Genomic DNA, 21,045 nt, shown 5'->3' on the forward strand with positions numbered 1-21,045 from the left:
GGATGGATACAGTAGATAGATGGATGGATACTGTAAATTTATGGATGGATGGATGGATGGATGGATACAGTAGATGGATGGATGGATACAGTAGATAGATGGATGGATGGATACAGTAGATAGATAGATGGATGAATGGATACAGTAGATGCATGGATGGATACAGAAGATAGATGGATGGATGGATACAGTAGATAGATGGATGGGTGGATGGATACAGTAGATGGATGGATGGATACAGTAGATAGATAGATGGATGGATGGATACAGTAGATGGATGGATGGATACAGTAGATGGATGGATGGATGGATGGATACAGGAGATAGATGGATGGATGGATGGATACAGTAGATAGATAGATGGATGGATGGATACAGTAGATAGATAGATGGATGGATGGATGGATACAGTAGATGGATGGATGGATGGATGGATACAGGAGATAGATGGATGGATGGATGGATACAGTAGATAGATAGATGGATGGATGGATACAGTAGATAGATAGATGGATGGATGGATACAGTAGATGGATGGATGGATACAGTAGATGGATGGATGGATGGATGGATACAGGAGATAGATGGATGGATGGATGGATACAGTAGATAGATAGATAGATGGATACAGTAAATGGATGGCTGGATGGATGGATGGATGCATGGATGGATACAGTAAATGAATGGATGGATGGATGGATACAGTAGATAGATGGATACAGTAAATGGATGGCTAGATGGATGGATGGATAGTGTCTTACGTAGTCACTATGGACAAATAATGCAATTTACACTGTTCATTAGCTCAAACATGTTTGGTATATGAAGTTTGCAATGGAGCTACGACATGCGAATTCATCTCTAAACCATCAGACTATAACTTCACAGCTCCAGTGTCACACTAAAGCTTAAACTTTAGACACAAATGCATGCCTTTTCTTTTTTAGAGTAGATTGAGTAAAATGTAATGGATTGAATTAACACTTAAAAAAAATAAAAAAAACATACTGTAGCTAATCGTTTGTTTTACATAGCTATACATGATTATCTTTCCCTCCCCGACATAACTGATGACTGCTCAGTTGAAACTTACTGAAACTCACTAATTTACCAGGAAGAAAAAGCTTGAAACTGCTGAGCTCAATTGTTGACTACGAAGAGCTCCAGCCTATAGATAAAACACTGTCCTGAGGGTAAACTTTAACATGTTCCTTAGCTGAATCTCTGATTACAGAGAATAAATGAGTGCAGCTGACTCAGCATGTCTAGTGCAGATAGACATACTAATCCAATAAGGAGACACAGTGATAAAAGCACCTGTGAGATCATTAACTAATTAATGTACAGAGAGAAAAAATTATCTGAGGTCTGTTATGACTGAATAGCTGGGGGAAAACATGCTAAATTCCCAGGAGTTCACGGACACAGTGTTAACCTCAGTGTCAGTCAGTGCTCCGTGTGTGCAAGTGAAACATGAAGAAATGTCAATAATGAGCATCATCTTGCAAACGAACTGTGGAAGGGTTTGAGGCAACCGGACTGCCCTGATTGGATGATTAGACCAACACCCACACGCATCATCAGCTAGATGGAAAGAAAGCCAAATCAGTTCGACTCACTCAGCTGACCAATAAGAGATGACTCTTTCTACTCCTCCCTTTTTTCCTCGAAAGTGATAGATAGGCAAAGACTAATATTTGTCAAAATAATCAAATGTGTGTGTATATCTATATATATTTTATATATAATTAAAATTATTATTCATCTTTGCCTGTCTATTGCTTAAATCATTCAATTAAATTATACTCTTCCTTTTAATTGACAAAACATGCATTTGATCAAATTGCACTGATTGATTAACGGCATTTATACCACAGCACTGAATTCTCAATGCTGATTGGTCAGAAGGTGTTGATGAATTTTCTATGATAGCAATTCTGACAATAGCAAACTATTCGTGCAATTGCCCGAAATTGTCTTTCGCAGTGATGCTTGTTGGTAAATGCGACCTTTTATCTGTACTCGTGTTCGACGCACGCGACTCGAAAAGGGCTTTTGCTGATTGCGCGGTGTGATGACGTCACATGACGCGTCTCGGCCCAAACCTGCGGTAATTTTGAAAAATTGCAGAGTCTGCTTAGTTTTGCGTTAATATCTACAATCGCAAAATCCTAGAGGGACTGTCTGTTAATGCGGATCGTTCTTCATACAAGTCCCTGTGTAAGTTGTTACTATAGAAACAATAATGTATTAAAGGGAGTGCATTGATGTAAATGTGATTTTCCAAAAAAAAAAAAAACCTGAGAAATCCTGTATGGCCTGAACAGATTTTTTTTTAAAAAATTGTATAATTGTTGATATGATGTGATATAATGTAATATATTATATGGTGATATGTTTCTTTAGGAGATGTTTATTCAACATTTTTGGAAGGAGTCTCCAGTGTCAGCGCTTCGTAACAGTTAGAGGCTGTAAAAGTTTTCCATCATGAGAAAGTCTTTGGGGTTTCTTGCTAACATGACAATTAACTTCAAAAAAGAGAAAAAAAAGAGAGGCTAGTTGTTTATAGCTGTTAGAATGTAAGTGATAACAGGAACTAAATTGTTGCACATCTTCCAGAATATTAAATGTAACTATAAGCAGATAAAAAGTACATTCTTGAGTCCTTCTTTAATAAATAAATAAATAAGCATTGGTCAATTTCTGCAGTGTTATTGGATAATATTCAATATCAGGGTGGTAAAAGTAACTCTGCTTCACCACACCACCCCCACTGTTAATTATTTTCTTTATTTTTTTTATTCCTAACGTAATAAATCTCTCGCATGTAGCCGATAAAGTGTAGAACTTGGGCAGGGCAAAGCCGTGGCACGCACATGGCAACACTCCTACATTAAAATACACGCATGGAGAATAAGAGGATCGCACACTTTTCGATAGGTAGCATAGTACATATTCTTTTGTACTTTTTAATTATTTGGAGCAAATCTTTACGGGACACTTAAAACAGTTCACAGAGAAACTACTAAAAACAGCAGCATTAAAATGATTTAACAAAACAAAACAAAACATAAAAGCATACGTGATAGTGGACCGTCATGCCACATGCGTGTGATGGTGAGGAAAGAAAGGAGGAAAATAAACTGTAAACCTTCAGAAAGGTTGTTATGTGGTGCGTTATGTATGAGATAAAGGAGTTCGTGAGATCGGTATGGTAAAATACAGTACATCATTACATGGGTTACAGCGAAGAATTAAAGGAACTCAAAGTGCAGGTGCCAGAAACAGAACAATGACCGACAGCAAAGTGGATAGATGATGAATCCTAGACTGCTTCCTCTTCAACACATATTGCACTGTTCAAGCCTTACGCGCTCTATCTAGTGCATTATTGGTCAAAAATAAGGAGACACAGCCATAGACCGTAGATGTCTGGAAGCATTAATGTAGTGATTTCCGACAGGAGAGAGTTGAATCGGAGACGAATCAGTCATGCTTCGTCTTTAAAGCAGGGAATCCGGTCATTTCAGTTCTCTTCGTCCACTTCCAGTCTCATGGCTTCTCGTGTGTCCTACATTCAAAATATAATCACCGTGCTAAAGGAATAGCGTCACTCAGAAATGCTTCTCTTAGCCAAACCCAAACAGTTCAGCATCCCAAAAGCAGCACTTTTTGAGTGACGTATTCCTTTAAGTCGACTTAACCAAGTTCCTTTCGCGTCTCAAAGACGAGGACTGGTCACTCCCTGAATAGGCAATCGATATAAGTGTAGACATGACACGACTATACACTGTCTACCTGTATTACATACTGTTAAATAGCAACATTATTACTCCATATAAAGTACACCAAGCATATAATATGTATGCAAGTCCTTCCTGGCTTTTTACAGATTAAAAAGATGAGAATCTGTTCGTTCCTGTTTCAAAAGCGAAGATCCTTCACAGTCCTTCTGATCCAGAATCTCAAACTCTCCAGGGTGAATTCACATTAATGAAAATACGCAGCCAAGAGCCACTTGTTTCCTTTCTAAAATATCCAGTGTCTCAGAGAAATATACAGGATTTAAATAGATTAAGAAAAAGGTAGTCGAGATGATGGCGGTGTGTGTACATATGCAGATCTTTAAACGTGGATTGGAGATCAGTTTGAAATACGGATCAACCTTTTGTAGCTTTTTTTTTTTTTTTTTAAAAGACATGGTTTTGCAACGTTTTCTCTGGTGTTGAAAACTAGTTTTGAGTTTGTGGCCTGTCTCATTTTGTGCATGTTTGTAACGTTGACGTAAACTTTAAAGGTAAACGCGGAGGACATCAGTCAGTATTGTAAGACTGTCCATCCAGAAGAAGTTTAGCCCGAGAGCGAGATCTCATAATCGCTGACGGACGTGTGCGTCTGCCCCGCCTTACGCACGTTCTTAGCGTTCGCAATGCGAGCCGCGGTGTCCATAGGTTTTTCAAAGTAGCGCACCAAAGCTTGTTCAGTGAGCACGGAGGCCAGAAACTGCTCAAAAGTTATGGCCCAGTCCTTATCGATACTGGCGCTGTGTGGGATCCCCTCTTCTCCTGCACCACTGCGCACGAGCACCGTGTCCTCAGCAATGTCCTCACACTGAAGCTTCTCGTCCATCTCGTGTGAGCCGGCGCTCAGCACCGAGTACGAGGACACGGACGTGTCGTCTTTGGTCTCGTCATCTGAGACGAGCATGGCCGAAGATGCACCTGTGTCTTTGGGTGATTCGTCCAGCTTGATGTCCTCCATAGGCGCCGTGTTGGGAATCTTGTCTCCAACGGAGCGGTTTAACGAATCCTCCCGAGTCCTCTGCTGCTTCCTGCATCTTACGGTGGTGGACCGCTCCTCGTCTTCGTCCTCCTCCTCATCGTCGGCATCATCCTCCTTGCTAGAGGGGCTGCAAAAGAGCTTTCCCACCTCCCCCATCTCCAGCAGCAGGCTGGTCACCGTGGCTGTGGCGTGGTACAGCTCCTGCTCATTAGCGTCCTCGCTGAACATGTTATACAGCGTCTTACACAGCTCGATGAACTGACCCTGAGAGGCAGAGGGAGGAAAAAAAACAAGAAGTCAAGTCGGAGGGACCGAGTGGGAGATTGAGGAGAAGGAAGTATTTAGGGAAACAGCAGAGGGAGGAAAGGGACCAAAAAAAAAAAACAGGGAGGCACAAGGGACAGAGAAGTGGAGAAAGGGAGTGGTGAAAGAACGGAGGACAAGTGGTAGGGAGGTAGGAAGAGATAAAGAAATGGAGTTGAGGGAGAAAGAAAAGGTGGGAGAGGTGGAAGAAGGGAGAGAGAGAAGACAAGAAAGAGATGGGAGGGAGGGGGGATAAGCAAGTGGGATGGAAAGGAGGGGAAGAGTATAGAAGGGAGAGATGATGAGGAAGAAATGAAGGGAAAATGGAGAGATAGAGAGCAAGAGAAGAAACGAGAAACAGAAAGGTCGAGCGGGAAGGAGATGTGGTAGAGTGAGGGAGAAATGGAAGAAGGTAAGGACAAAAGAGTTAGAAAGAGAGATTGTAGTTTAAAATGAAGGATTGCTTGAACACAGCACAGTATTAATCATGTTGAAAGTAAACTGCTGTAATATGGAAAATGAACAGAGAGCTATTTAGGTACCTGGTTGAGTTTTGGGAGATCCTTCATGTTCTCGGTTTTAGATTTTGTCTCCTGGTTCCACAGGCGCAGGTACGTACGATAATCCGGCGTCTGCATTTTCTTCACTGGAGTCGTTAAAAATAAATAAATAAATAAATAAAACCCAATTAAAGTCATATAACCAGAGATTACATTTCAAAAAGGGTCTATCGCTGCACGTTAAGCTGCTCTCATTAAAGTTTAAACCCCGCAGTGATTTCTGACATGGTGAGGGTTTAAAAAGATCAAACGGATATTAAAGACGTTACACGTACATGCTACGGACCAAAAGAGCAGAGCGGTCACGCTTCACATGCCTTCATTTCACACCCAACATCACATTAAAGCAACAGAACTATTTTCCTCTTACCCCAAATGTACTTTATAAGCCTTAACATGTTTAGGGTTTGAAGTTTGCTTCTTTAGATCTTTAGATTCCCCCGCCAATACAGATAATGGAGTCTTATAGACACCAGTATAGCGTCAATCAAAGTACATGCTTAAAATGGCACATTAAATACTCATGAGTTGTTCAGTATCTCTAACAGACCTGTTTATATGGTTTCTGACACTGAATGACGCACAACTGTCTATAAAAATGTACAACTAGACATAAAAACTGCAGTAGCTTCATCTAGCAATAAGCCAGGATAAAACATTATGCTGTTATGCTGGTGTGCTGTTATAGGATGATAAACAATGACAGGGTGGTGTGATATGGCAAGATGGAAAATTACAGCTTGTCATGTTACAAAGAAACTGTAAAGTGTGATGTTTTTACAATGCTAGTTTGTTGTTAGCTACGTTAGACTCTATAATTTGGGCAAAGGGGAAGTCTTGTCCCTTTAAAATTCTTGCTATGGTCTGGTCAGACCTACAGAGGTCACATGACTTCTGAGGATTCCTGAACTTTGGTCACAATGAGTGACTAAAAATATGAAAACATCATCTGATGAAACTCTTGCACCAATGATTAAAAGAGCATGAACACAAAGCTTTAAATAGAGAAAGTGGACAGAAAGACCACCAGAGGGCGCTAACTACTGCACTTAGAGACAAAAACTGCCAGCAAAACAATTCAGCTGTGAAAGGACGCAGTCCTCTGTGTGTGTGTGTGTGTGTGTGTGTGTGTGTGTGTGTGTATGTGTGTGTGTTTGTGTGTTTCCTACCTTTTTCATTCTTGAACGTGACTCTGACAAATCCGTCATCTTTCTCGCTCCTGCTCTTAGAGACGAGGCCTGTGTTAAAGAGAACACAGGTCACGTTAACTCAAATACTATCTACAGAGCGTTTGCGTATGAGGGGTTTTTACATATTTATTCTATATACGCTGAAGGTATCAGGGTCCCAACATAAGTCAATACAATAAAGTTACGATAATAAAAGAAATTCTGATAATATCAGTCGGTATAATTGTATATTAGGGTACACTCCGGTCACGATTTGATTCAAGTCGATTCTCAGAATACTGTGAACAAAATATGAATGAAGAAAAAAATTATTGAAAAGACTCCTTTTTGATTTCTGAATCATAAAATATGCAAAACGATGTGCATTTATATATATATATATATATATATATATATATATATATATATATATATATATATATATATATGAAACATTGCTATAAACATAGGTTTAATATTGTAAACAAAATGTACTACAGGTTCACCGTATATTCAAAATAAATATATAAACACATTTATAAATTCTCCTGAGGACTTAAATGATTGACTTAACCTTAATGAGCTCTGTAGCTGTAACAGAGCTCCAAAGTCGGCTAAAATGACCGTGTTCTGAAGAGCTCTTTTTGTAATTGTTGTAACGTATAATGCGTGTTGATCTTCGCAATCCAGAGCTATCTGTCTATCGGACTCCACAAGTACAGATCTCGCACTTGACTCTCTACGAAAGAACCCGATCATGTGACCAGCGTGCTCTATATATGTTTTAACTTTGTGCTCCTCAGATTGGGACCTCTGGTGTTCATACTGTGCAATTGCATCACATGCATAACTAACAGAACGTCGATTTCCACAATGATTTTTTGCATCACAGTGTATCATTACACCCCTATTATATATGGTTAAAAAGTAACCCTATAACCATACATAGAATAGTACACAGGGCTTTCATCACAATACTGAATTTCTCAAACTCAAACAGCAGAAACAGGAATATTACAACAAAATATAAGAATATATAAGGCTCTAAGAATGGATGTTGTGAATACGGTCTATATTATAGTGTATTTTCCTATTAACTTTATGCCGTTATCTTTTAAGCTAAAAGATCTGAGCCCATAGAGCACTGAAAAACAAAAATATTAAAATATCTTGGTAATAAACTCATGAAAGCAAACACAGCATGAAACAAACTAGACACACTGAATATATGAAGCGACAGCACTGTCAGTGTGTGCATGCTGTTGTGTTGTGTGTGTACCGTTGGAAGTCTCAGGGGTGATGTCCTCAAAGAAGTACTGCGTGGCCTCAAAAGCCGAATCTGGCTCATCCTGCTCATGATGTACATCTGAGAGGGGGAAAAAAGAAAGAAATTAAAAAATGAGTGCTGCTGCTGTTTGATGTGAAGTCCCAAGTCTTTCAGTAGAGCTGTGTGAGCTAGCCGAAAATAGCACTTCGCGCTACACACTGTGACAGAGATGGTGCCTTAAAGTATATCAAATTTAACCAACAAGGCGGTGATTTGAAATTCAAGACTGGCCTGCTTTAATTAACCGAATATTTTTTTCATGTAACTGATGTGAATGGTCGTTACAGATTTTATTATTTATTTTTTTAAATTGTGCAATTATTGATAGTCTTCTGTAAAGAGATGTTTATCGAACATTTATGGAAGGAGTCTGCAGTTTCAGTCCGCTGTAATCGTCAGGCGTACAGCTGTAACTTTAAGTTTTCCACATGGGGAAGACTTCAGGACAGCAGAGTTTGTGGTTTCTCAGTAACATGACTGTCGTATTAATCACTGTTTATACCGGCTATAAACGAAATGATAACAGGAAGTAACTTGTTTTGCAAACAATAAATAAAATGACGTTTCATTCTTTAATAACTAAGAGGAGTAAGACAGCACATGATGTGATGCTATAGGAAAATAATCACAACTTTGGGGAATTAGGAAAAGTTACAGCAACTCACCCCACCGTTGATTACCGATCTTTATCATATATTACATTTTTAAATGTGTGTTTAAGGAGACATTTATCCATAATAATGAGAAAATGCAGTGTGGTGTATGGAAACTGGTAAGGAACAGAAAAATCAATATAATATTATATTCAGAAAGGCAGTTAAAGTAAATATAGCAGTATGAATGATATGCTCATTAATATTTGCAAGCAAGTGCTTACAATTTGGTGCACTATTTAATGGATTTTTGACAGTAGTAATGTGAAGTAATTAAGCAAGCACAGTTAGATGGGGGAGAGAGAGAAGGGGAGAGGGAGAGAGAGAGAGGAGAGAGGGAGAGGTAGAGAGAGGAGGGGAGAAAGAGAGAGAGAGAGAGGGGGGAGAGGGGGGGGAGAGAGAGAGGGGGAGAGGGGGGAGAGAGAGGGGAAGGAGAGAGAGAGAGAGGGAGAGAGAGAGAGGGAGAGAGAGAGAGGGAGAGAGAGAGGAGAGAGGGAGAGGGGGGGAGAGGGAGAGAGAGAGAGAGAGAGGGAGGGAGAGAGAGGGAGAGGCAGAGTGGGGGGGTAGAGAGAGAGAGGGGGGAGAGAGGGGAGAGGGAGAGATAGAGGGAGAGGGAGAGAAAGAGGGGGAGAGAGAGGGGGGGAGAGAGACAGAGTGAGAGGGGGAGAGAGAGAGAGGGGGGAGAGAGAGGGGGAGAGGGAGGGGGGAGACGTAGATAGAGAGGGGGGGAGAGAGAGAGAGGGAGAGAGAGAGAGAGGGGGAGAGGGAGAGATAGAGAGAGAGGTAGAGAGAGAGAGAGGAAAGGAGGAGGAAGGAAGGAACAAAGCACTATGCAGATACACATGCAGATCTGCACACACTCACACACTCAGATCCTGTTTTACCTGGCAGTATGTGCATCTTGTAGAGGAGCTTTAGTTTCTCAGTCAGGTCACCGTGGCACAGGACACCTACAACACAGAACAACAGCTACACATAAACATGCTGAACATCCTCATGCAGCACCACCTTCAGGCTCAAGATACAGTGACTTAGGAAATAGAACTGCTTAATTAAAACATTTCGACCCATTTCTGGGCATTACATAAGACCATCCTGCACTCAGGTTCCTTTGGGGTTATGTGAAAGACCATGTTTCCACTGCAGGAACTTTTTCATGAACTTTCCAAAACAAGAAACAGGGCTCATTTTTGTTCCTTTGATAGTTCCACTAACCACACAGATTTAGTAGTTTTTGTTAAACCAGGAATTATTCGGATGAAGCATTTGCCCAATATAGCAAAAGAAACAGGATTTAGAAATGATCAGAACTCTTTTGGACGATACATGATGTCAACCAACGGCATCTTTTCAAACTGCTGCTCATGCTGCAGCACAGGGCAGTGTAACAGCGCTATCAAGTCTCACACTCAATACTCACACCCTGCACTCACCGAGGCCGTTAATGAACTCTCGGAAGTTGATGAGAGCGTCTGCGTTCTGGTCGAGCAGGCGGAAGAAGCGGACAGCGAGGCCATCGGTGTGTGTACCGCTGGCCCAGGGAAAGAGCACCGAGAACAGCCCCTTAAACTGTTCCAGGTCCATGCGGTACTGCTCCAGGTAGGGCAGACTCGGGTCATGACGGTCCATCGGGTTACTCGTGCCGCCCCAGTAACAGCTGGTCAGGTGTTCAGCCTGGACGGATCAGCAGAGGAGGAAAAGCATTACAATCCCAGTATTAACAAATATCGGAAATAAAAGCGCAGTGTAAGCAAACCGAGAGATTTGTCCAGCAGCAGTGTGTTATCAGTGTCACACTGCAGGATTTTCTTGAATTAACGGCTCCAGAGGAGCCATAAATCTCAGTAGTAAGGCCAGATACGCTTCGGTGACTCGTGTGTGTGTGTGTGTGTGTGTTGCTTAACAGCTAGCGCACAGTGAAGCCATCAAACTGAAGCTCATTTTACTGAGGTCTTGACCCTACTGGCAGCCTCTTCAAAGATAAAGAACATCTCTGTCCAACACACTCACATCTTCTAATTACGCTTGCTTAATTGTTTCACATTATGGCTGTCAAATTCCATTAAAAATCACACCAAACATGAATTACCTGCATGCAAATATTAATAAGCCTATAATATTATACCGCTACATATAGAGTGAACGTCTTAAATAAACCCGGTATAAAACTGAAATCGGTGTCGCTTTCTCAAACAAAAACAATCCCAAGCATTATTTTATCAGTAACTTTAACACTTGACACGTTTTGTTGTTGTTGTTGTTGTTGCTGATATTTTAACACAATTTATTATTATTTTCTACATTATCAGGAATCAACATAAAAATCCATCAGCTTTTTAAACGCAATACACAGGCCTTCTGTTCACTATACACACTCACTACATAGGGCATATATATATATATATATATATATATATATATATATATATATATATATATATATATATATATATATTTTAATTAAAATTCTTATGTATATTAGGTGGTTAAACAAATAAAATAAAATAAGGCAGACTGCAGTAATATATGGATAATATGAGCATTTGGGGAGAAATTATTTACTGAAACTGTAGGGTGCTATAAAAAAAAAAAAAAAAAATCAATCCTAAAACATTACATGTTGGCTGGATCGGCAGCGGAATAAAGTGGCCTGAGCCAAAAATTCAGGCTCTTAGGGGGAAAAAAAAGTGCACTGACTGTAACCTACCTTAAATAATGAGTAAAGCTCTTCCAGCTCATCTATGCTGAACGCTGTCTCTGTTACTATAGTTCGAACCTGCAGCAGAGGAAGGAAATAGAGGAGGAGAGAGAAATGGAAAAGGAAGAGTGAGGGGAAGGATGTGTAAAGTGACTATAATGCATAATGTTAAATGTATATGGTGGCCAGTGGTATTGAATTTTCCTAAACACATGGAATAGTCAAAGTGTCTAACCACTTCCTGAAAGAATTCACATTTGATTGTGAGGATATATATATATATATATATATATATATATATATATATATATATATATATACACACATCCTCAAAATCAAATGTGACCAGTATGAGGGAGTGTGAGAGCGATGACACCAAATTTAACACACCTGCTCCCCATTCACATCTGAGACCTTGTAACACTAACAAGTCACATGACACCGGGGAGGGAAAATGGCTAATTGGGCCCAATTTGGACATTTTCACTTAGGGGTGTACTCACTTTTGTTGCCAGCAGTTTAGACATTAATGGCTGTGTGTTGAGTTATTTTGAGGGGACAGCAAATTTACACTGTTACACAAGCTGTACACTCACTACTTTACATTGTAGCAAAGTGTCATTTCTTCAGTGTTGTCACATGAAAAGATATAATCAAATATTTACAAAAATCTGAGGGGTGCACTCACTTTGTGAGATATATATACATATATAATGTATATATAATTTGATGCCCAAAAATTGTCATTACAGCTCTTGAAATAAAATAAATAAATAAATAAATAAATAAACAATGATCTTTGGGGTAAATGTACTGTAGGGCGTTTGAATAATACACACAAAACATTCCTAAACCATAAGTCAGCTTGTTAAGATAGTGTACGGAGTGAGCGATTACCACGTTGCGTTTAGTCGTGTCCTCTATAGTCTGGATGACCCTCAGCCTCTGCTTGAAGCGCATCTGTTCGATCACATCCGCCCGAATAGAGCCGAATTTCTGCACACAGTGAGAGATGAGTTAATCGGCTGAAAAATGGCTCTGCGACCATCTGAACTGAACTGCACAAGCAAAATAAAATATAAATACAAAAATCATCACAAAAGACACACAAAAGCTGACAATTTCATACCTCATAGGAGCTGCGGACCAGTTTAAAGATGTCCACCTCGGGATGAGGCTCTCCATCATCAGTGAGGAGAGAGTGCAGGTGTGGGATTGGGGGAAGGGTACTGTCCTTATTGGTAACACTGTCTAGATACCTACACACACACATAACATGGTATGATGATGTATGTCAGAAATAAAACACTGTCATATGCTGTTCTAGGAAAATAAACGATAAAATGAATTTTCATACACAAGCAGGTCTGGGTTTTATTCCTTTTATACCACAGCAATTTGTTAACAATTAATCCCGTTCTCATTCATGTTAAAAAAAAGCTATAAACTGTCGCTACGTCACTTTCTCTTGAAGCGAATGAGCACATAAATACTGCTTTTCAACATCCTCAGCCATGAAGACTTTCCCATGATGGAAAACTTAAAACGTACAGCTTTTAACCTCCGGCTGTTGCAAAGCACTGACACTGGAGACTCCTTCCATAAACGCTAACTAAACGTCTCCTTACAGAAAACGTCATCATATCGATGATTAGACTTTTTTCCCTGTGTACGAGAATGTATTAGACCAAGTGCATTAATATAAACCTGTGATCTGATTTGCATCTGGAAATACTGGCCGAGCTGTCGTTATAGAAAATTCATATGAGTTAAGAGTTTAAATTACTGTTATTATTATTCTGTTATTGTTATGTAACTACCAACTTATTAACTACTATCAAGTAATTATTTTTTGCTACACCGTAGTATTATTAAGCATATCAAGCTTAAAATAACCCCAAAAAACTTGTTTTTAGGACCATAATTTTGTTCAATATTTAATAATAAAATAATTTATGGAACGATTAAACATAAATGTTATTAGACAACATTAAACATGCACAAAATATAGCTTAGTCAGATATTTAGATTTTATGAATATGCAAATTAGAAATGTTTCCAACTCGATACACCCTGTCCCCTGTCCTCTTCATGTTGTGTGGCCCGTATTTGCATATTGAAATACGATTGGCTCTTATGTTTTATACCATGGTTTGTCCTGATCTCTCTCTCTCTCTGTCTAATAATTATTTATTATAATTCATTCAAATAAACGTAATCTTATCGCACTACTTTATCTCTGTATATTGTTTAGAGCTGGAATTCTACATCTAATGACCCGTATATAAAATAACTAATGAAAATGAACCCTTATTGTCATCTTTTCTGTCAAGTTTTGCGCTGCAAACATCACTGATGGCTTTAACGTGTCAATGTTGGCGAGTTGTGACTAGGTGTGCGTTACATGCTTTTAAAGCACTCCGCTTCACGTCAGGTGGTTATTTTCCTCCACGTCGTTCAACGCTCAATCAGATTCACCAGTTTCTTTTTCCTGTATCATAAAAAACTGAAATTTATAAAGCTGAGTGACTTTGAGAGCGCCTCTTAGTGGCGAGTTTATCCACAATCCAAATCAAACCAATAATCATCAGCAACAACGCCAGTTTTTTGCTATTTTGCTACACGAACGCTTTAGCGACTCGCTCTGACCTGCCGAGTACCGTCATGGCTTCTCCGTCGTCCTTGCAGTTGAGTAACTGGTGGATGTTGGCGTCGAGCACGGACAGCGCCAGCTGAAATATGAGCTTAATTCCCTCGTAGAAGAAGCAGTCAACCACCACCACGGCGCTCTCGAATGGCATGACGGACAGGAAGAGCGTGAGGAACCAGGACAGAGAGATGGTGGAGATCACACCCAGCTCCTGCATGCAGTCGTACAGCTGAGGAACGTGCACACGGGCCAACTCCTCGAACACACCCTGATCCACCAACGCACCTGTGTGTGTGTGTGAGCGAGAGAGAGAGCATCCACACATCCACGACACACAGGCATGCCCACACACGCGCATAAAGAACAGGATTAGATACAATTTTGTTTTAAATTTCAATCCACAGAAAATAAGGGTAGAAAATAAGAGACACAAGAAGATCAAAATTTTAGAATTACATGAGCATAAAAATAATAATCATCAAATTCAATGTCATATTTTTTGGAATATTAACAAGTAACATTTCAAAATAGCAGCACACAAAATGTATTATATTAAAATTGTAAAAAATAAACGAATGAAAGAAAAGAGGAGATTTCTCTGTGACCCCATTTGTAAATCAAGCGACCCTATATGGGGTCTAATTTGTGAATCCTTGGATTAATGCTTAAATCTGATCTGTGTGTGTGTGTGTGTGTGTTTAATAATCATGACTGACCCACGACTCTGGTGTTATAGTAGTCTGGAAGCATCCTTTCACACAGTGCTACCAGCAGCCAGAAAGCCTCCTCCTCTTTAGCATAGAGCAGCAAAACCGACGTCACGATGTTCATCGCCTGAACAGAAACAACACATAATGTAGTGCATCCATCCATCTTCAGTCAACACTTTATCATGGTCAGAGATGCAGTGCATCTGAAATGAGTGTGTGTGTATGTGTGTGCAGAAATTTTCACACATGCACTTTATGCAGGAATTCAACAGTACTTAATCAGATTTCTATGTGAAGGCAATGAGTCTAAATCCTGTGAAGACTTATCCAGCAATCGAGCCGTATGAGGCCTGGTACAAGTTCTGCAAAATGATCTGAATGTGTGAACAGACAAAAATAGTAACGGTACTAGGCTGATACCAGCAAATAAAAATTAAATAAAATAAAATGGTGGATCGGATACCAGAGATCCTGTAACAAGACTGGAATTTCTGGAAAGACTGGAAAAGAAATGTCCTTTTGAAACTGGAATTGTTTACATATATACAGATTTAAGTGTGTTTTTCTTTAGTTAGGATTTTTATAAAGTATACTTGACACTTTATTATATTTATTACATTTACAGTATAAGTGATTTTTGTGAAAGAGTTCAACTGTGAAGCGCTCAATAAAAATTATACAGTTTAAAGCTTTGTAGTATTTAAAGAAAAAATATCGGATGGGTATTGTTATCAGCTGATACGCAAGGTTTCAGTATTGGATTTGGATATTAGAAAAGAAAAAGTGGTACTGCGCCATCTCTAGCATTTATTTATTTATATGACGTGCTGACGCTTTTGAATCACGAACTGGAAATCTAACACCAATGAAGAACAATAACAGTACAAAAAATATCTGGAAATCCGTGATTCAAAAGTGACTCAAAAATAAAAGAAGCTGTTGGCCATTTGAAGATGAAATTATAAGAACAAGATGTGGGCTAATAATGTACAGCACACTCAGAAATTATTGGAGCAGCAAGGCCAATTCTATATTTGTTGTGCTATACACTGAAGACATTTGGGTTTGAGATTAACAGATGAATATGAGACAACAGATCAGAAGGACAGCTTTCATTTCCTGATATTTACATCTAGATGTGCTCTGAATGTCTACTCTTGGTTTGAGGCCTAGGTTTCGTCTGTGAAGACTGCATTAGTTGTTAAAAAGGATAAACCAACATGAAGACCAGAGAGCTGTCCATGGGAGAAAAGCAAGCCATTTTGAAGCTGAGAAATGAGGGAAAATCTATCAGAGCCATTATACAAACATTGGGCATAGCCAATAAAATACATCTGGAATGTCCTGAAAAAGAACAACCAGACGTGGAACAGGTCGGCCAAGGGAAACAACAACAGTTGATGACAGAAACACTGTGAGAACGATGAAGAAAAACCCAACAGTCAGTGACATCAACAACCTTCACAGGGCAGGGGTGAATGTATCACAATCCTTCAAGTGTAGAAATATAAAGGCCATAAGAAGCGAGATGCAAACCACTCATCAGCAGTAAGAATCAGAAAGCCAGATTGGAATTTGCAAAAAACTACAGAGATTGAGCCACACAAGTTCTGGAACCAAGATTAACCTCTACCAAAGTGATGGAAAGGCCAAAGTGTGCTGAAAGAAAGGATGTGCTCATGAACCAAAACATACAAGCTCATCAGTCAAGCATGGTGGAGGTAGTGTCATGGCTTGGGCTTGCTTCTGGAACAGGCTCACTAATCTTTATTGATGATGTAACTCATGATGGTAGCAGCAGAATGAATTCAGACGTCTACAGTCTTCCAATTTACAGAGAAATACATCCAGTCGAATTGAGAGGAAGACAATGAGTTCCTCACAAGACAATGAACCAAAACACACTGAGAACTCAACAAAGCACGTTATCAGGGGGAAAAGTGGAAGGTTTTAGACTGACCAAGTCAATCACCAGATCTTAACCCAGTTGAGCAGCATTTCACCTCCTGAAGAGGAGACTGAAGCGAGAAACAACCTGAAACCAACAACAACTGAAAGAAGCTGCAGTAAAAGCAACACATAAGAAGAATAAAACACTTTGGGTATGTCAGTGGGTGATGCAGTTATTGCAAACAAGGCATATGCAACCAAATATTAAGTGTTACGTGTTCCAATACTTTTGCTCACCTAAAAATTGGATGGGCTGCCACCAACAGTGCCATGTTTTAAGTTGCTTAACACATTTAGATGTAAATACGAGTAAATGAAAGCGGAAATATCTCATATTCATCTTTCGATCTCAAACCCAAATGTCTTCAATGTATAGCGAAAACAAAAGAACCGGCCTTGCCGTTCCAATATTTTTGGAGGGGACTGTAAATGGAGATGCAGGTGTTAAAACAAACTCACAGTTGAAACCTAGTCCTAAATACCACTTTCAACAATTATGCAGTCTATGTTACAACCTGTGTGACAAGACTTTGATGCTAAATGTGAAAGTGTCCTACTACTTGAAAAACTTTACTTGTCCAAGTTGTGCATGCAAGTGGTGTTTATGCAGAAGGTGTATGCAGCGCACACACAGAGGTGTGTTAGCGGTAAACGCGCACTGTGTGTGGGTTTGAAGGAGTGTGTGCTGCAGGTGATAACTCACCCTGCAGAGTATGTATGTGGTTTGAACTAAAAGTAGTCTCTACTGTATGTTCCTGTTCATGCATGGTGTGAAATATATGCAGGGTTCAATGCAATTTTAATGAGGGACATCCTGATAGAAAAACAAAAACAAAACCACACACACACACACACACACACACACACAAACACACACACTGGCACACGCGCATGCACGCACGTACGCACGAACGCACACGAATGCACCCACACACACACACACACATGCACAATCATTTCTTTTACATTACTGTAAAGGAGGTCAATGTGTTTTATACATATTTTAAGCACAAATCACTTACACCTGATGTATCAGGAAGCACAGTATGTGTACATGTGTGCTCCTACTGAGGAGGTGATTTTGTACAAGAAAAAATAACATTACACACTACATATTACACACTATACATTACACACTACATATTACAGTGCTGCAACAATTTGATCAATGAATGTATACACACACACATATATATATATATATATATATATATATATATATATATATATATATATATATATATATATAAAAACGTGTGTGTGTGTGTGTGTGTATACCTGACAGTAGCCGATGTTGGGGTTGCGGAAGGCGTATGCAGTCAGAACTCGTCTCAGTGCGGCGATGCCAATCTCGTTCTGAAAGGCCGGGTGTTCGGGCAGCGAGCGGTGAAGGTCGCGCTCGATTTCTTCTGTTGCTAAATTATACTTCCCCATCGACTTCTCCACCAAGTCCTCATAGTAGCCAGGGTGAGTCGCCATCTCATTAATCGCCCCTATTCGAGAGCACACACAAACACACACACACACACACACACAAATCTGAGATCTGAACTTAAACTACTTTATGTTTCATTTTGTTAACAGGAAATGGTTTAAGATAACCTGAGGTGTGCACATGCTATTGAGGTCTACTAATAACAATGAGAAAGTAGGTCAACTCCTTGGTGTAGCTATACATATATATGTGTGTGTGTGTGTGTGTGCTTATACAGACAGGTGGCATATTAAAGGGGAAAAAAACCAACATAAGTTGTCCTACTAAGGTGTTAGATCACCAACATGCACTATAAGTTCATACTCAAAAGCTTTTCCTTTAGATTTTCTTTTAAATAATGAATTATTTGGGATGGACGTGTCAATGTAAGTTGACAAGAAACGACAAGGAACCATGGCCCATTTTTTTTTTTTTTTTTTTTTTGGCATTTTTTAATTTTACTTCCAAAAACCAGTCTTCAAAACCCAGCTGACTGTTCATGTCATGAAATAAACTGCTCAAAGAAATGGCACTGCACTGCTCAAGTCCCTGATGTGACCGGTTCTAGGTTCCAGATTGAACCAGTTTTCATGTAGTGCAAAAAAAGGAAAAAATCAGAAAGTGCCTCCAGACTTGGCCCAGGTTTGTCTGTCTGAAGGGAATATATGTGTGTGTGTGAGAGTGTGTGTGTGTGTGTGTGTGTGTGTGTGTGTGTGTGTGTGTGTGTGTGTTTGTCTCACCAGAGAACAGAAGCCACAGGTCTCCTCTCATGTTCTCTGGGATGCCTTTGAGCACCAGCTCTTTGGTCTTGTCTGTACGGTACATACACACTCCCTGGCCGTATTCTGCAAAGTGATTCTTCCAGGCCTGCTCTTTCAGGAACTCCTTAGCCTGGACACACATCATCAAACACACACACTGTTACCACATGACTGCTGGAGTGCCGCAGGTTCTCTCACTGAGAATTGAAAAGTCTTCTTGGTTAAAAGCAGATTTTCTTCTGAGATAAATCAGTGCATCGGACATACAGCGACCAGTTATATAGATTACTTTGTAGATTTACAAAGTACAATTAACTGAATAAAGCCCTCTACATTACTATGTGCTATTTATCAACACCAAGTATCCACACACCCAATATCTATCTAATGCTACTTCGCTAACTTGCTAAGAAAAACAAACCTAACGCTAACAACAGATTTATCTTGTGTCACTGTTTTGTAGCTTGTTATATTTTGTGAAACAAACACAAACATGCCATAAACTAAAAGGCTAGTTCGCTAGCTAGCATCAACCAGCTAATCACTGCAAATACGCGAACTAGCTAGCTTTAGCTAGATACGTTTTTCAGCTGTCGTTTGTTTTGGAGCTTGCGTTTGTTTTGTGATGACTGTTAATGTTACTAGTTATTAGGACAGATATAATAAGGTTTTAATAATAGGTAGAGATAGATGAAAATGAGGCGGGGGAGGGGCATGGTGGCTTAGTGGTTAGCACGGTTGCCTCGCACCTTCAGGATTGGGTGCTCGAATCCCACCTCCGCCATGTGTGCGTGGAGTTTGCATGTTCTCCCCGTGTTTCAGGGGTTTCCTCTGGATACTCCGGTTTCCTCCCCCAGTCCAAAGACATGCATTGTAGGCTGATTAGCATGTCCAAATTGTTCGTAGTGTGCGAGTGTGTGTGCGATTGTGCTCTGCAATGGGTCAACACAATGTCCCCCGTCTTGTGCCCCGAGTTCTCTGGGAAAGGCTCTGCTGTCCTTGCACTTTAACTTGATGATGTACATATCTACTTCCATTAGTGCACATTCTTCCTGATTTCATACTGCATGTGTGCTGTGTGTAGAGTTTAAAGCTGCTAAGATCAACAAAGTGTGAAAGAAAAAGCACTGTTCTCAGCAAAAATAAATTCTGTTTATGAGTGTTTCAGCACAAGACTATCATGTCGACACAGCAAAGTGGGTCTGAAGGGTTTCGATATTAAAACTAGAGAATGTCACATGTGATTTAGACTGCATTCTTCATTCTGATTGGTTAGAAGGTGTCATGTTAATTTTCTCTAACAGCAGCTCTGACAGTAGTTCCAGCTGCAAGGCAAATCACATGAAAATTAATGCGCTCATTTTAATACGTTATCGTATCATCCGAAGACTAACAATAATGGATTTTAACACTGCGTTGTTATTTAGCGAAGAACAATGTCAAATCGTCGACATGCTGAACGTTTCTGTGAGGAGACGTTTATTTAACATTTATGGAAGGAGTCTCCAGAGTCATGGCTTTGTAACAGTCAGTCAGTTCCCCACTATGAGAAATAAACATTGTGATCATCGGCAAATCGGTGCTGTGTAAGAGGAATAAAACACTCTGTTAATAAGGCGCTCTGTTAGTGGAAAATAATCAACGGTAACTCCATTTCATGTCAGGCTGCATCACACCACTCCTATTCCTAGAACAGTGTTTTAATCCTTACACATTCTGGGTCAATAAAAATATATTCGCCAAAAAAAAAAAAAAAAAAAACTTGAGCAAGTGTTTAAGCATGTGAGACATGTGAACAATGTGCGTTTGAGTGTTTACCAGTTTGGGATTGAACTCCTCAGGCGAGCGACGACGGTACATTGTCATGAGGGCCTGTGTTGCCGTGGGAACACTGTTGTCGTTGAGGTTGAACTGGCGCTCGCTCTCGCCCTCTGAGCCCAGACTGCTGCGCTGTGGACTGTAGGAGAGAAGACTGCTGTGCTGGGAGTACACCTGTATACACACAGAC

General features: G+C 39.9%; 1 protein-coding gene across 3 annotated transcripts in view; it reads right to left on the reverse strand.

The window, feature by feature from the left end:
* Positions 1–2,651: 2,651 nt before the first annotated feature.
* Positions 2,652–21,045, reverse strand: part of tbc1d9 (TBC1 domain family, member 9 (with GRAM domain)) — a 57,431-nt gene continuing 39,037 nt past the window's right edge. For all 3 annotated transcript variants that reach the window (XM_053622031.1, XM_053622030.1, XM_053622028.1), the window contains exons 9-22: positions 20,856–21,029; positions 19,017–19,167; positions 18,081–18,295; positions 14,859–14,976; positions 14,142–14,427; positions 12,622–12,751; positions 12,390–12,488; positions 11,502–11,570; positions 10,228–10,468; positions 9,679–9,744; positions 8,094–8,180; positions 6,815–6,883; positions 5,628–5,731; positions 2,652–5,046 (exon numbers count right to left, since the gene is read on the reverse strand). In XM_053622031.1, coding sequence (XP_053478006.1) covers positions 4,351–5,046; positions 5,628–5,731; positions 6,815–6,883; positions 8,094–8,180; positions 9,679–9,744; positions 10,228–10,468; positions 11,502–11,570; positions 12,390–12,488; positions 12,622–12,751; positions 14,142–14,427; positions 14,859–14,976; positions 18,081–18,295; positions 19,017–19,167; positions 20,856–21,029 — 2,505 coding nt within the window. In that variant the 3' untranslated portion in view covers positions 2,652–4,350. The remainder of the gene's footprint in view (positions 5,047–5,627; positions 5,732–6,814; positions 6,884–8,093; positions 8,181–9,678; positions 9,745–10,227; positions 10,469–11,501; positions 11,571–12,389; positions 12,489–12,621; positions 12,752–14,141; positions 14,428–14,858; positions 14,977–18,080; positions 18,296–19,016; positions 19,168–20,855; positions 21,030–21,045) is intronic.

Source organism: Ictalurus furcatus, chromosome 3 (genome assembly GCF_023375685.1).
Source record: "Ictalurus furcatus strain D&B chromosome 3, Billie_1.0, whole genome shotgun sequence".
In the NCBI taxonomy this organism is placed as follows: domain Eukaryota; kingdom Metazoa; phylum Chordata; class Actinopteri; order Siluriformes; family Ictaluridae; genus Ictalurus; species Ictalurus furcatus.